Source organism: Arachis duranensis, chromosome 5, assembly GCF_000817695.3.
Source record: "Arachis duranensis cultivar V14167 chromosome 5, aradu.V14167.gnm2.J7QH, whole genome shotgun sequence".
Classification (NCBI taxonomy): domain Eukaryota; kingdom Viridiplantae; phylum Streptophyta; class Magnoliopsida; order Fabales; family Fabaceae; genus Arachis; species Arachis duranensis.
The window spans coordinates 106,446,536-106,463,500 of record NC_029776.3 but is presented as its reverse complement, the minus strand read 5'-3'; the positions used below and the strand labels follow the sequence as shown (position 1 = coordinate 106,463,500).

At 30.8% G+C, this 16,965-nt stretch overlaps 1 protein-coding gene and 1 pseudogene across 1 annotated transcript in view; both read right to left on the bottom strand.

The window, feature by feature from the left end:
- The window catches only part of LOC107491604 (uncharacterized), a 15,024-nt gene extending 13,853 nt beyond the window's left edge, over positions 1-1,171 (bottom strand). Inside the window, exon 1 of the mRNA XM_052261885.1 lies at positions 73-1,171. Within this exon, the coding sequence (XP_052117845.1) occupies positions 73-1,171 (1,099 nt within the window). The remainder of the gene's footprint in view (positions 1-72) is intronic.
- Positions 1,172-7,333: 6,162 nt separating this feature from the next.
- Positions 7,334-11,051, bottom strand: LOC107491608 (SPX domain-containing membrane protein At4g22990-like; annotated as a pseudogene).
- Between the last annotated feature and the right edge of the window lie 5,914 nt (positions 11,052-16,965).

Here is a 16,965-nt window from a genome sequence, read left to right as displayed (position 1 = left end):
CACACAAAATAACAAAAAAAAAAAAAAGAAAACAAAAACAAAGACTACACTACACCCTATCAATCTTCTCACCTATATGATCCTTCACCGCATCCCTGTCTATGTCCGACGTTCCCTTGCTGAGCGAGAAAAGAAAGGAGGTGCAGAGCCCTTGAAGACCGCCGTACTTTGAGATATAAGGCCTCATATCGAAGACTCGATTGACGAGTACACGCACAGATAAGAACCTTTGCTGCTCCTCCTCTTGTACCAACCCTAATTCAACTACTAAAATGCAAACGGATGGAATGACTTCTGCAGCACCACCGATGATAACGCATACTTTGCTGTTGCCAAGGTCAACCAAGTTGAGATCTGCGGGCTCAAAGAAGGATGGTTGGATCGCCTCACACAACTCATCAAGGCGTTGATGGCGAAGAATACAATAATCTTGATTATCCACCAGCAAAGCGTGTATGTCATATTTCACACCAGGTCCGCAAAGACCCTCCACGGTCCATGTCAGCACAACACTGCGATGGCGTACATCCCCAAGGAACGACACACTCAAGAAAGAAACATAATCAGGATGAGAAAGTGCCCGCTCCAGTTTAATCCATGCGTTAGGTTGGGGGTCGTATACATAAGCAATTCCTGGTGCGAACGGGAGATGCAAGAAGAGCTTATCATTCAGCACGAAACCAAAAAGCAAATTATAATTATCAGAGTTGAGTTCGGTTGGAGGAGCGGGCACGGAATGCCAGTTCGGGGAACGGGAACGTAAAACGTATAACCCTATCGGTGGTGTCGCATCATCTTCCACCAAGTAAACGTCATCTTTAATGTTTCTAAGGAAACTGAAGTCGCCGGTCGGTAGCGGAGGGATTGCGCCCGTCGCTACTGCCTCAGATATGTCCAACGTGTCGCCGCCGACATAGGAGATTTGGTAGATCTTGGCGCCAGAATTGGTTTGATCACCGACTATGAAAAGCTTCGAGTCGAAGATAAAGTATTGATGCAACGAGCAGGACTCTGGAAGATCCAAACGGAAATCAAACGGAGCCGGCTCAAGAAGGGATTTCCAATCCCTATCCTGATTCTTCCCCAAATTTTCTAACTTGTCAACGCGGATGCCAAAGATGTAGTCGTCTGTCACCATCCACAGGCATTCTCCTGTTTCCGCCGACTCCATCGTCAACAATATCAACACAGAGAAGAAACGATTTATTTGTTTGTTATATAGAAGGCAGACGTAGGCTAGGGTTTCTGACTTTCCGTTATAGAAGATTCAAGAAAAATTGTCATAAATCATTCATTCAACAAATTTGTAAACAATGCAGTATAAATTCTACTGTCTGAAAATTCTGTCCATATTTGATATCATACAATGCATTGCACAGTAGAATCCCCTAATTCAACTACTCCTATATTTGTTTTGTAAACAATAAATTTAGAACCCCTCCCGTAAAACCTTGATACATCATGATTTCTACTTATCCTTTGGAATTAGAGGATATAAACCTGCCCTTAAAGCTAATGTGATCTATGAAACTGTGGGAAACTTGGGCACACTTTGAATTCTTTGAAGGACTCCTCTCCCTTGTTAATGTTCGTTCATTTATTTTGCTTTCTTTACTTTGGTCGAACATTTTCTTTTCTGTTAATATTTTTATTGGACTCTTAGGGGGAGGGGGGTTTTATGGGCATATGGACTTTCTTCCATTTCCTTTCTTGGGTTTATATGACTGAACGGGTCCATATGTTATAAATTAATATATCAATTAATATTAATATTAATTTAATATTTTTTAATATGTCAATAAATAATTTGATGTCAATGTATATATACGAGAGCAATGTTAGGGGTAACAATTTTTGTGATTGTTAGCCATCAACTAGCCATCAATGATGATTTGATGGTGTGAGATTTGTGTGAAATTGGTGTGAGATTTCATCCAATGGCTCACCTTACTCTGCTGGTTATATGCTGGCCAAAATTCAATAAAACTGCTGCCCCATAGACTTTTCCTATATATAACAGAAGTAGATGATATGATATGTATTTATAAGTATTTTTCTCTTTTTCTAATTTCTAAAAACGATAAATAAAATAAGTTACATATAAAAATGCTGTGTGTTTTACTGTTTTATATTAAATGTATAACTTAAAAGACTAAACTATAATAAATAAGTAAAAACTATAAAAATACATTGGATTTTAGATGTATAACTTAAAACTTAAGAAGATTATATATACAGAAAAACCATATGCACATATATTTTTCTGAAAAATATTGCATATGGAATGACTTCTAGTCCAATTAAAATATTTTCTAAACTGAAATAATTTATTTGAAAAAAAAACTCATTGTTGAGCTTGAGCCAGATAAAATTTGATTTTTTTAAAGCCATCTACACAACTTGGAATTCGAATTTGAAATATTGTCAATTGAGTTTTGTAAAAAAATTGTAATGGGTGAATATTTTGTACCTTTGTTGAATTACAGAGTTATCATTTCAATTCATATCAATGCATACCCAAATTTTACTAAAGAACTTTTTGGGGTTTGTTGTTATCCTTAAATTGGAAGAATGTCATAATGAACAAATATAGGTAAATAATGATAATATTAAATAATGTGAACAATAAATATGTTAGAATGTTCAATTTATTAGGTGTGTGGATCATTATTCTAATATTAAAGTTTATAAGGTACTTTAAGAGTAGAGTGTTTTTTTTACTTTATTGAATCAATTTTAGAGTCCATTATTTATATTGTTCACAAAAATCACCGTCTCCCTAACAAAATTCATATATAATAGTCAAGATAGTAAATACTTTTGTTCTCCGTTCTTAAGAACAACAAATTTTTTAAAAAATAAAGAAAATTTATCCTCTAAATCCCTAACAATAAGCAACATTATACCTTGTGAGTAAGGACGTTGGCGAGGCATTCCCTTGCTGAGCGAGAAAATAAAAGAAAGTAATGTTAGGCGCAGCAACTTTTGTGATTATTAGCCATCAATTAACTATCAATGATGATCTGATGGTGTGAGATTTCATTTAATGCCTCACCTTTTGCTACTAATTACATGCTGACGAAAATTCATTAAAATTGCTGGCCTAGACTTTTCCAAATAAAGGAAGTGTTGAGCACTTCAATACGGCAGTCCTCTAAGTAAGGCTTGATTCACGTTAATTCACGAGTACATGCACAGATAAAAACCTCTGCTCCTCCTCCTCTTGTACCAACCCTAATTCAACTACTAAAATAAAATGCAAAGGGATGGAATGCGTTCTGCGAGACCACCGATAATAACGCATACTTTGCTGTTGCCAAGGTCAACCACGTTCATTCCTGTGCACATATTATTATAGTAGGATGGTTGGATCGCCTTACACAACTCATTAAGGAATTTGATGGCGAACACAATAATCTTGATTATCCACCAGTAAAGCCTATACGTACATGTCAGCACCACCCTGCAATCACCTACATCCCCAAGGGACGACACGAGCACAAGGGGTCGGTGAAACTGACGATCAGAAGAAGAAAATGCGCGTTCCAGTTTATGCCACGTGGCAATTCTGGGGTCGTAGGCATAGTCAATGCATGGTGCGGACGAGCAATGCAAGAAGAGCTTATCATTCAGCATCGAACAGGAAGGCCAAGAAGGATGAATGGACAAGGAATGCCATTTACCGGAACGGGAACGTAAAACCCATAACCCCGTCCCACTTTCTCCCGGTGCCTGATCATGCACCACCAAGTAACTTCATCTTGAATGTTTGCAATGTAATTGTGGTGGCCGCGGTAGATATGTCCAACGTGTCGCCGCTGACATAGGAGATTTGGTAGATCTTGGTGCCAGAATCGGTTGGACCACCGAATAAGAAAAGTTTCGAGTGAAAAATAAAGGGATACAACATGCTGTTCTCTGGAAGCTCCAAATGCAAATCAAAGGGAGCCAGCTCAAGATGGGATTTCCAATTCCTAACCTCATTCTTCCCCAATTTTTCTAACTTCTCAATGGGGATGCCAAAGATTTTTTGGTCTGTCACCAACCACAGGCATGCTTCTTTCCGCCGACTCCGTCATCAACAATATGAACACTGAGAAAAAAGGATTTATTTGCTGGGAGAGTTAAATCTCAATTTGACCCCTGAAATTTAATCCGATACTTAGAATGATTCCACAATTTCGTCGGCCCCAAATAGGATCATATGCAACAGAACATTGGTTTCATGTCCAAACCCTATGAAAAACTCTCAATTTGCAAAACCCGTTGTTTCACTTGTTTTTTGGTTAAAACTCTCTTTCTTTCCACTCGACGACCATAAAATGCAAAACATAAAAAAAACCCTTACTAGTTTTCCAAGGATTTGGATGCGAAACCAATACGCCGTTATTTAAGTAATATCTACTATGTCATGCAATTGCGCCAGATCAACATTCTGGTGACAAAAATGATTGCAGAGACAGAACAAAACTATGATTGCAAATTTAGGGGTTCTAATTGAAGACAACGAAATTATGAGGGTTATTTTGAACATTGGATCAAATTTCAGTAGTTAAATTAAGATTTAACTCGACGCGGTGCTGATTATCATTTGACAGAGCTTTAGGTTTATTTCATTTTTTCTTTTGTTGTTTCATACATTTAATTATTAATTAGTGATAATGAAGCATTTAGATTAAGAAATAGGATAGATTAAAGGTTTTGGGGGCAAAATATTTTTGTTTTTTTGGTAGGATACAAATTAAGATAGATAACTCTGCACTGCCAAACAATGGAAATAAATTCCTCGCTTTAAGGTGAGTATTAGGCGTTGTGTTCTTGGAAGAGGACAGCGAAATAGCAGGAAGGTGAAATCGTAAGTTTTTGTGAGACACAAATAGAAAAATGCATAGTGTTGCTAACAAGTATAAAATAAAAATTGCACTATCTTCTCTTTCAATTAGGTTATGGCAGATCCTCTCAATCTCAATCTTCTCTCTATCTCTTACCGAAGACGACTGTTATCTGTTACCAGTCTCAAAGTTACGTTAGCCAGTTTTGAGATGTTGTGTTTAACTATTTCTCAACACTTGTCTGACGAAATCGAACTGTTGAAGATACTTCACGCCAACAGTGCTACACGCACTACTTCTCAGTTACAACGAACTTCACTGATGATCCTAAATCAATAATTGAAAATGGTTTTTTTCTTTTTCTTTTTTTTTTTAAATGGTCATTTTTTTTCTTGACGTATTTTTGACACAATATATTTTAATATTATTCTATCTTTCAATGAGATCTAATTACCATTATTTTAATACAATATGATCTATCTCTACCAGACAAAAAAATGGCACAATAACCATACTTTTTCTAGAGCCTAATTATTTTTTATTACACAATTCCTTAAATAAATATGGACACTAAGTTCAAACAAAAATCATGATCCTTCATCATAACGGATAAATAAACAACACTCAATTCTGTCATCTTACGAATATACATTCTTATTGTGTGACACCTACCATCAATATCACATTGTGATTTACACTGCCAACATCATAAAATTGTCCTTATTTATTTGTTATGTAGAAGGCTAGGAAATAGAAGGGAGACGTAGGCTAGAGTTTCGGTTATAGAAGATTGTATGCAAATCCCGTGTAATAATTTAATTTTTTTCATTTTCGTAGTCAATTCTATTTAGTTTTGAACATTCATATTTATTATTACTTATATTTTTTTAAAAAAATTAAAAGTCTTAAAATTTCAATCAATTGTTCGAAAAATTCAAAAGATCTATTATATATTACTAATTTTACAATCAAAATGTGTCACATATCACTCTTTCATTGAAATAAAATATTTCTCTTTGAAATTAAAAAGTTTTCATCTCCTCTCTCACCTTTTCTTAATCTCTCTCATTTTTCACTAATTCTACCTCTCTTGTATATCATTATCAATAATTAATTATAAATTTGATAATTAAAATGTGCAACATGACATTCTTTTATTATAATTAAAATTAAAATTAAAATATAATTATATTATTATATTACCAATTTAACAATCAAAATGTATCACATGACACTCTCATTAAAATTGAAATAAAATATTATTCTTCAAAATTAATAAACTCCCTTCTATTTTTTTATTTACCTTTCTCTCATTCTCTATTTCTCTTTATCCTTTCAACTCTATATGTAACTTATATTTTATATTATTAATTTAACAAACCAACATGTGTCAATTAGATATTTTTTTATTACAATTAAAATAATTTTTTTTACCAAAATTAAAAAATTCACTCCTTTTTTTATGTTTCTTTTTTTCTTTCATTCTTTATTTCTTTTTACCTTTCTCTTTCTTTTTTTTTCTTTCATTCTTTATTTCTTTTTATCTTTTTGTGCTATAAAAAAATAAAATTAACAAAATAATATAATTTAAATAAATTTATAAAATTATATTAAATTTATAATTAAATATAATTAACAAAATTTGTATTTTATTCTATTTTATTTATATACAAATTTTCTAATGTCGTTTTATAAATATATGCTTACACAAAATATATTTGATTTAAAAGGAAATTTTTATCCTTGAAAAATTAACTACAAACTTGATTTACTTTTTTGTAATTAAATTAAATTTTTAACTCAAATTAAATAAACTTAATGTTGAAAGATATTTTAATCTTTTAAATTAATCCCAAAAGAATATTTTTTAGCTTTTTAAATCTTTATTTTTTTGTAATTTTATAATAATTTAATATCAATTAAAAAATAAATTAAATTAAAATTAAAATAATAAAATAAAATTTTTTTAACCCAAACAGAATTTTAATGCTTTTTTCTCTCTCTTCTTATTTACAAAGTATTTAAACTTCATATACGAACTTTTTTTTTTCTTTTTTAGTTAGGGAATACTAAAACTCCATATGACTTTGGATTACCAAATCATGTGTCCCTAAATTCCACACCAATGTTGTTTTAAACAATCTTTTGAATTTTAAATTTCACTTTGGAAGATAAAGTGTAATCTCTCATCATTTATTTTATAGATGAGATAAAAAAAAATTAAATAAAAGATCACAATTTATCTTCTAAAATGAAAATCCAAACTTTAGAAGATCCAAATTCATAAAGAGCTATCATTCCATAACTTTATATGAGGACATTTAAGCTTAGTGGATGTATAAACATATATACATACATAAATGAACTTTCTTAATTCAGTGAAAATTAGTCGAATGCAATAAAGATGTTAGTTTAGTCTAATAAACTAAATTTGTTAAAAAAGGCACACCATTGCGCAACATATTTAATTTAAAACATCTAAGAAAATTAAACCAAGTTAATTATCACAAAATTAATGACAATTAAGGAATCTATTCGGCCAATAATTCACATTTTGCCACCCTACACGCAACGAAGGATTAGCTACTACTACTACTTTATGAAGCCACAATCACTTAACTGATCAAAATTATGGAATGGAGACAAAGAATGACAGATAATAAGTGAGGTCATGCTGAAGAGCATTATACTCTTACCATCTCAGCCTGAGAGAAACTCATGAATATAATGAATTGTAGGTATAGCATGTTGCTAAGATGGAGGCTATGGAAATGAAGAGTGAAGGAAGCAGTGTGACATTAAGGAGATTAATGTGACCCAAGTAACCAGCCAGGGTGATGGTTGCGTCCGCTATGATTCTCGCAATTGTTCCAGCCTCGGTTTACAAGAGCCCTCCATCGTAGGTTCCACCTCGAGGACATAACTCGCGAAAGCAGTGACAAGTTGACACCTGCAACAAATGATAGTAAGACAATTATGTAATTGTCAGGAGAAACAAAAACTAAAAACAATTTACACCAGCTTAAATCAAGCATCAAGCATCAAGCGTGTTTTAATACTAAATTAAACCAATACATTAAGATAACTATTACTCCCTCCAGCCAATAATAATTGTTGCATTGAGAAAACTGGTGCATCCGAAATGTAAATGTATCTTGATACAAATTATGTCTAAACACATGAATTATTTGACATACTCCATGTGCATCATAAAGGATAGCCTAGTACACAAGCATCCCACATCAGCATGGGGTAAGAAGAAATATAATTTTGTCGACTTTCGACAATCATAAATAGTGCAGCAAAATATCAGATCTTATTATCTTACCTTCAAGCAGTTCTGCCGAAACAAACAAAAGGAGGCCCGAACCGAACATATGTATTGTGGCACGGAGTATGGAATAATCAAATGGAAGCTAAAGAGGACACCGATGCAAACCATAATTTCCGATACCAACAGAATTTGCCTGAAACAGATAAATAAAATTCGAATCCAATCACTTAGATGCAAGAGGAGAATATTTGAACAATATCATGGTTCTGAATGATCTCACAAAAGATGGAGTAAGTGAGGATCTCAATCTAGTATATAAGATGGTTACAATTCCCTTCACTTTTGTTCGGCATGAAGAAGAAATATGTGTTACTATCAACTTACATGCATCTTTCTTAATCTAACTAGAGCATAAATTATCAATACCTGTCCTCAAACATGTTGCTTATATAGCTTCCAACAACAACGTTTACAGGAAGAACAGTCAATCCGAGGCAAGCGAGAAAAAGTGCAGCTCTGCTTGTTGACCAGTTAAAGTAGTATGTTGTGATGACACTAGATTCCGATAGTAAAATCTCCATTACATATTTAAGCATAAAATATATCAATAACTGAACCAGAAAATGTCAAACAAATTCGGTAGGTTAAATGTCTGATTTTCCAATATTTTATCTAAATGATCATTTGCCCTTGGAATTTACTACAAAAAACAGGAGAAAGTGCAAATTGAATGAAATAAGCAATGCAATATCATATTCAGTTCAGAGCACTCAGGTGAATGAATTAGTTTTTTCCATCTTAACATTATCAGTGTTCTCAAACTTCTACATGTAACAAAATTCTCAGCACTTGATAGAAAATCCATACTCTGCGGGAGACAGTGAGTTGTGCACAAATCCTTACAGATGGCGTAAGGAGTCTGTATGCAGACCAAATCGAAGTTGCTGGTAGACGAGATTCTTCTGAAGCTTCTTCACTATCATCATAATCTTGATCAGCTTCTTCATCTCCCTTATCATCCGAAGTAATCAGCAATGGCTGTTTTAGGCCTTGTTCAAGTGCATCATTCACCTCTACACGAGAAAAATGTGTCATGTTATATTCACATGTTGAGGCTCAACAAAACGAGAGAAAAATCCATATTTGCAAAGAAAAATGTGCGAGACTACTTTCATTCATTCTGAACAAGCAGCAACAAATTGGTGCAGTATAAGTTCAGTTAGTACCATCATTTGGTTGATGATTATTCGCGTGATCCACAATGATATAAGATATATCAGCCAAGCAACACCCATAACACAACCGGGAATCGTATTTTGATTAAGTGTAAGCTTGTAAATCTTAAAATCAGTCTGCAATATGCCAGCTAATGCAGGACCACAAGCCAAGCCAAGGGCGCTGCCACTGACAACATTATTTGCAAGTACCATCAAAATCATGGCATGCAAAAATTCGGGAATAGAAGACTACTTGCCCACAGAACACATGACCAATCAAGAGATTCCATAACGAACGAGCATCATATGCCAATGCACACAGGTATTTCCAAGAAAGAGAGTTATGCTACTGAAGACAAGAGGTCGGAAGTAAGATCTATTTGAGCAGGCACTAAAATATACCAAAGAGAACACCTGAGCAACAGCCATTGCCCCAATTACGATACCACAAACTGTTCGAGCATCCCCAAGGCTCATAGAGTAGTCATCTGCTGTAGGGACAATAATATATGTATTGACCATATACAAAAACGTGTTTGCCAAGTTCAGGATAAGAGACATGAAATGGTATCTTTCATCATCAACAGGTTCCTCCGTGGGGGTTGGCAGCTCTTCTTGCATAATCAGAGCATGTTGCCCCAAAAAGTTAAGGAAGTTTGTTGAGTTAGTTAACCTGTCAACCACTGCTTTTATTGAATCAATTACAGGATCCTGCATGAAATGACCGAGGAAATATGATAATCAACACCAATCTTATGATGGTCCGAAGCCAGCTACGATAAAACAAAGTAAGTGTTTGAAGAAAATTAGATGTGGAACCTGCAGAGGTAGGGTAGGTTGATCATAAATTGATAAATAGCTCCCTTGACGGTTCTGAAGTTCATGAAGATTGCGAGATAATCCCACAACAGCTCCTATTCCCTACAAATTTCAAATCCATCAGTCAATGGTCATTCACAAAGTTCTGTATTTATTTATGTGACAGTCCAAGTGAAGACTCATTTTGAATCAAACATATTACCACATGCTTGAACACTTGTCAAACTTCTTCAATATCTTGCGCAAACCAATAGCATTCATCTCAACAAAGAAAAGAAGCTTTAGTAGGTCTTGTCCCACTTCTCTATAAGCTTCTCGCAGTTCAGACATTTTGTGAATTTCAGGTTCCTGCAGAATAGCATCATGTTGCTCTCCAAGCTTCGATATCCTGCTTGCCAAAAACCCTTGTTCCAGAAGGAAAAGGACAATCTTCTCAATCTGATTTGTAACATTTAGAGAGTGACTGAAACCAATGTTAACAAACAACTAGAATCATCACATTCGCAACTAGAATCTAAGTTGACCATTGGCAGTAATAAAAATTGAAAACAACAAAAACCTGTTTATCTGGCATTCTGGAGAAATCCTTGAGCACATGGCGTCAATCTTGTGTTCCGAGTTGAATTTGCTGAGCAGAGTGCCTTACTCGTTTCTTCATGAGTTTGTAGTTTATATAATATCTGCAACAAGATTATCAAACTTATGAACCCAAAAATATCATTATAGAGCAGAACAGATATCCAAGTTGAAAAAACTTAACCCTCAACCATCTGCCTTTCAACTTCTTTCCAACTATAGGCAGGGACATACATACTTCTTTCCAATGTATCATATAGGCAGAGTCATACATACCCCCACCGCCATTCTTGAATTTATCTGTCTTTCCAACTTCTTTCCAAAGGCAACCATCTTTCTCTGCAATAGAAGACATTGTATTCAATGAGAGTGAAACTTACAAATTTTATAAGAGTCTGGCTTGGTTCATCCAACACTATAAATTGCAACAAGACTAACCACAACGAATGCATCATATATTTAACTTTGAGATAAAAGTCATAAAACCGTAAATATCGATAATTCAATAGAATCTAACTAATTGGAATCGATTTTGGACAAGCTAATTCAATTACAAAGCTCTCAAAAGACTAGTGTGTGTGTGTATTTTTTTTTTTTGGAAAAAAAAAAGTTCTTCACGAGAAACAACTTGATTTAAGTAAACAAGTATTAACTATCAATCACTTGCAAAAGCCAAAGTTCATAGAACATGTTTGAATTCAGCTCCAATAATTAAAAAAATAGTCTACTAACTAGCTATATCATCTTAACTGCAATAATCTATATATGATTGTTTAATACCTGACTTGAAGTCGAGGAGTGCAAGCTTCTCGTCTTTGCACCAAATTTCAGCAGAAACATAGTTCGCATGATGCAAGTACTACGACATCGTCAACCACAACATATATGTGGCTTGAACGAGAATCTTGAAACAAAGTAGACCCTCGTGATTGTGGTCCTCAATGAAACAACAATGGAAAATTACAAGTGTTAATACTGTAGTCCAGGTATCGCTATATATAGTGGTTGATAACAACCCAAGTACCTTATTTCTCCATTTTTTTTTTGTGTATAAATACAATTCTAATTAACATACAGCTGTTTAACAGATCTTCTGCAAATTAAAATTAAAAAAATTTGCAGGAAGGTTTTAGGTTGGTTCGAAGTCTAATGTCTAGGAGCAAAACATATTCCCTTATGCTATCAACAGTTTACTATGTATCAAAGTCTACTATTCTTTATCACTAAGAAGAAATTTTTACTGTTTTTTATTTACACATCAACAAGTAAATTAAAGATTAAAAACGATTTGCAAATTAAAATGCTTTGAATGTAAATAGACTTGACAGAAACATAATCGCTTGCTTTGAATTTAACTAAAATAAAGGGCAGAATTTATAAAAAATGTTATTAAAGAGTAAAAATTACGCATATCCATTAAAGTTTGTTGAATGCTGGTGTGTTTTTAGTTTATTTTGGACTAGAAGTTATTATCAGTTGTTGATTAATTGATTAGAATTTAAACTAAATATTATTATATGCTTTGGGTCTTTTATATTCAAGAGTTTTAGAAATTTATATGCTTTAGATCACGATTATATGAATCTTAGTTTAAGGATCTCCACTATTTAGTATGTGAAACGAAAGTAATATTCTTATTTTAATTAATTGATTATTAGAAGTTATTGTTGAATATATTTGTATGATTGAGTCTTCTGAAACTTCACATTTAATTCTGGACGAACTAGCCGTAGTGAAAAAATCTGATTTATAGAAATAATCTTAGGCAAATTAGGAGGGTCACAATACAAATTTTGGACGGTGTCATCCGATTTTTAACTTTTGAAATAAAGGTGTAAGTTTACCATGCATCAAAGTCTATCATTCTTTATCACTATAAAAAATATTAATTTTTATCTACATTTAAAGGAATAAATTAAAGATTGAAAATAACTTGCAAATTAATATACTTTGAATGTAACTAAAAGGAAATATTAAAAATTTAGGAATGTAATTGGACTAAACTTAGATGTGCTGGAAAAATAAACTATATTAAAATAAATTGTAAAATTTAAAAAGAGAAAAAATAAGAAAAAAGAAACATGTTTTATCCATATAATTTAACTAAAATATTTTTTCTCCGAGGTTCGTGTGAAGTTGCCACCTCAAATACAATACGAATCCATAAAAAAGATTCTCGAACATATTGTATATAACTTCAAAAGAGTTCGCGACTCTAATTTGTTATAATAAAAAAATTAGATAATTAAAATAAAATTCAATTTTAAAAAAATATAAAAAAATCTAAACTGACTATTTTTTACTCCGTGGACCCAAAAATGTCTGAAAAACCTAATCAATGTCATTATTCTTTGTATAATTTTGAAACACACTAATCAAAGTTTGGTTGTTCGACCATAGTACACACTCTGATTAGTGTTTTTAAGTTTCAAAGTTATACAAAGGATAATATGCTCTTAATTAGGTTTTTTATAATTTTTTGATTCATGGAGTAAAAAACAATGAGGTTAGATTTTGTTATTTTTTATTTTTGATTTTTTTATATTTTCTTTTTTTTAAATTAAATTTTATTTTATGTAATTTTTATTATACCAGATTAGTGCCACGAGCATTTCCGAAACTATATACCATATTCGTATTGTATATGAGGTGGTACGTCACACAAAGCTCAAGAGAAAAATATTTTAGTTAAATTATATAGATAAAGCATATTTCTTTTTCACTGTTTATTTCTTTTTCTTTTTAAATTCTACACTTTACTTTAATACAGTTTATTTTTCTAGCACATTTAAGTTTAGTCAAATTACATTCTTAAATTTGTTATCATTTCTTTTTAGTTCCATTCAAAACAATTTAATTTGCAAGTCGTTTTCAATTTTTAATTTATTCGTTTACATGTAGATAAAAAACAACAATTTTTTGTTATAAAGAATTGTATACTTTAATGCATGATAGACTTTTACCTTTGTTTCAAAAGCTGAAAATATGATATCACCGTACAAAATTTGTATTTTGTATTATGACCCTCTTAATCGATTATTCTTATAATTAAGATTATTTCACTTCAGTTGGTTCGTCCAAAACTAAACGTGATGTTTCTCCGTGAATCATAGTTACACTAAAACAAAATGAAAAAACTCAATCATACAAAAATATTCAACAATAACTTCTAATAAACAATTAATCAACATAAGAACATTACTTCCATGTCACATAAACTCTGAATAGTGAAAATTCTTAAACCAAAAATCATATAACGGTGAACCAGACCATATAAATTTCTAAGCCTGTTGAATATAAAAAAGTCAAAGCATATAATTATATTTAGTTTGAATTCTAATCAATTAATCAACAACCGATTCTAACATCCAAAATAAACTAAAAACACAGCAAAAAAATTTAAATGTGATATATATATGATAAATTCTAGTATCCTTATGTAGTTGTGTTTGTGGTGGTTAGTGGTCACAGTAATTATATAATATTATTAAAATTAATATTATATTATTTTATATTTTAATAATATTTTTCAAAAATTACTATTAAATAATAAAAAAATATTATTTTAATTTTAACAATATTTTTTATTAGATAAATTAAAAAATTAAATTAAATAAATTAAATTAATATTTAAATAATAACTAAAAATAATAAATTTTGATGATCTTTTAATATTTTTTAAAGTATATATTATAAACGTGTTGCTATTAAAACATTTTTATTACTTGTGAAAATATATAAGCTTCTACTAAAGAATTACCGGTGATGATTGGTTTTATTATTTTTATGCCAAGTTATTTCACTTTAATTATTTCATAGCATTCCTAGATTTTTTATTGAATTAGAATAAATTCGATAGTGGATCACGATCGAAGAACTATTAACTAATAATAAATTTAATTTTTTTTAGTCGTCATGTGTACTCATACACGTACTCTCTCCTATAAATATTAAATAAAACTAACAAACTACGATACTATAAGACTGTATTATAATTTTATAGTAACCTTGAAGAACTATATATTTAGGTCTAAATTATCTTACAAATTAAATAGGTTTTTTATTACATTGTAATTTATTGAATTGAATTCGAGCAATGTTAATGAGTATGAATTTGATAAAAAATTAAGAGATTTGAGAATGAATTTGATAAGAAATTAAAAGATATGAAAAAAGTACAAATTATATATAGAGACATTTATTTCTAGCAAACTAATTACTAGAACTAAATTGATTTGCATATAGCCTAAATGTTTACGTGTGGATTCTGCCTATGGTATAAATAGGGTTGGTAACTTGCACGTCTAGTTAAGGTCTCTATATGGTTATTTAATTTAATTTGATCTAAGATCAGATATAATAAATAATAAATAAGCTAAAAGCGAAGTTAACTTAATGGGGCGGACAATACCTTTCTTTTGGGGCAATTAAAAATGATTTTGTGATGCTAAAATCAAATTCCTAATGTATATATGTAGATTCGCATTTCACCTTAATTCATTTATTATATTTAAGTGAAATAATTTGCTCTAACTTTACTGAAAGAGAATCAAACCAATAATAGGACTCTTAGTTTAATCTTTTTTATTATTATCAACTACCAAAAAAATTCAACTACCAAGATATTTTTGTAAAGTTGTTATTCTATTTCTAAATTAAAGGTGATGATGTTGTAGTGCGTAGAGTAATAGATTTTTTTTTTCTTTAAGAAGAAGATTAAACTAAGAGTCCTATTATTGGTTTGATTCTCTTTCAGTAAAGTTAGAGCAAATTATTTCACTTAAATATAATAAATGAATTAAGGTGAAATGCGAATCTACATATATACATTAGGAATTTGATTTTAGCATCACAAAATCATTTTTAATTGCCCCAAAAGAAAGGTATTGTCCGCCCCATTAAGTTAACTTCGCTTTTAGCTTATTTATTATTTATTATATCTGATCTTAGATCAAATTAAATTAAATAACCATATAGAGACCTTAACTAGACGTGCAAGTTACCAACCCTATTTATACCATAGGCAGAATCCACACGTAAACATTTAGGCTATATGCAAATCAATTTAGTTCTAGTAATTAGTTTGCTAGAAATAAATGTCTCTATATATAATTTGTACTTTTTTCATATCTTTTAATTTCTTATCAAATTCATTCTCAAATCTCTTAATTTTTTATCAAATTCATACTCATTAACATTGCTCGAATTCAATTCAATAAATTACAATGTAATAAAAAACCTATTTAATTTGTAAGATAATTTAGACCTAAATATATAGTTCTTCAAGGTTACTATAAAATTATAATACAGTCTTATAGTATCGTAGTTTGTTAGTTTTATTTAATATTTATAGGAGAGAGTACGTGTATGAGTACACATGACGACTAAAAAAAATTAAATTTATTATTAGTTAATAGTTCTTCGATCGTGATCCACTATCGAATTTATTCTAATTCAATAAAAAATCTAGGAATGCTATGAAATAATTAAAGTGAAATAACTTGGCATAAAAATAATAAAACCAATCATCACCGGTAATTCTTTAGTAGAAGCTTATATATTTTCACAAGTAATAAAAATGTTTTAATAGCAACACGTTTATAATATATACTTTAAAAAATATTAAAAGATCATCAAAATTTATTATTTTTAGTTATTATTTAAATATTATATAGTGGGAATAAATTTAAATGATGAGACTGATGATTTATTTTTGGAAATATATATATATATAGTAATTCTAATAAAAAATATTATTAAAATTAAAATAATATTTTTTTATTATTTAATAGTAATTTTTAAAAAATATTATTAAAAAATTTTATTAAAATATAAAATAATATAATATGAATTTTAATAATATTATATAATTACTGTGACCACTAACCACCACAAACACAACTACATAAGGATATTAGAATTTATCATATATATATCACAGCAAAAAAATTTAAATTGAATCCAGTTTCAAACTCAAAATCCAAATTAATTTGAATTCAAAATCAACATTCAACAAATTAAATAAATAATCCAATTCCAAACTCAGAACACAAATTCAACTCAGAATCTTAAAAATTAATTAGGCCCCAGGTTAGAGTCGAAGAGCTTACCATCGAAGAAGCAAGCAGCGACAACGAGTATGGAGAGCCACTTGCAGGATCCATATAAGCCTTCTTTTCTTGTACTGATGCGCTTCTTTTGTGATTAATGGATTAGGGCTTTCGACTAGAATCATACATCCACTCAG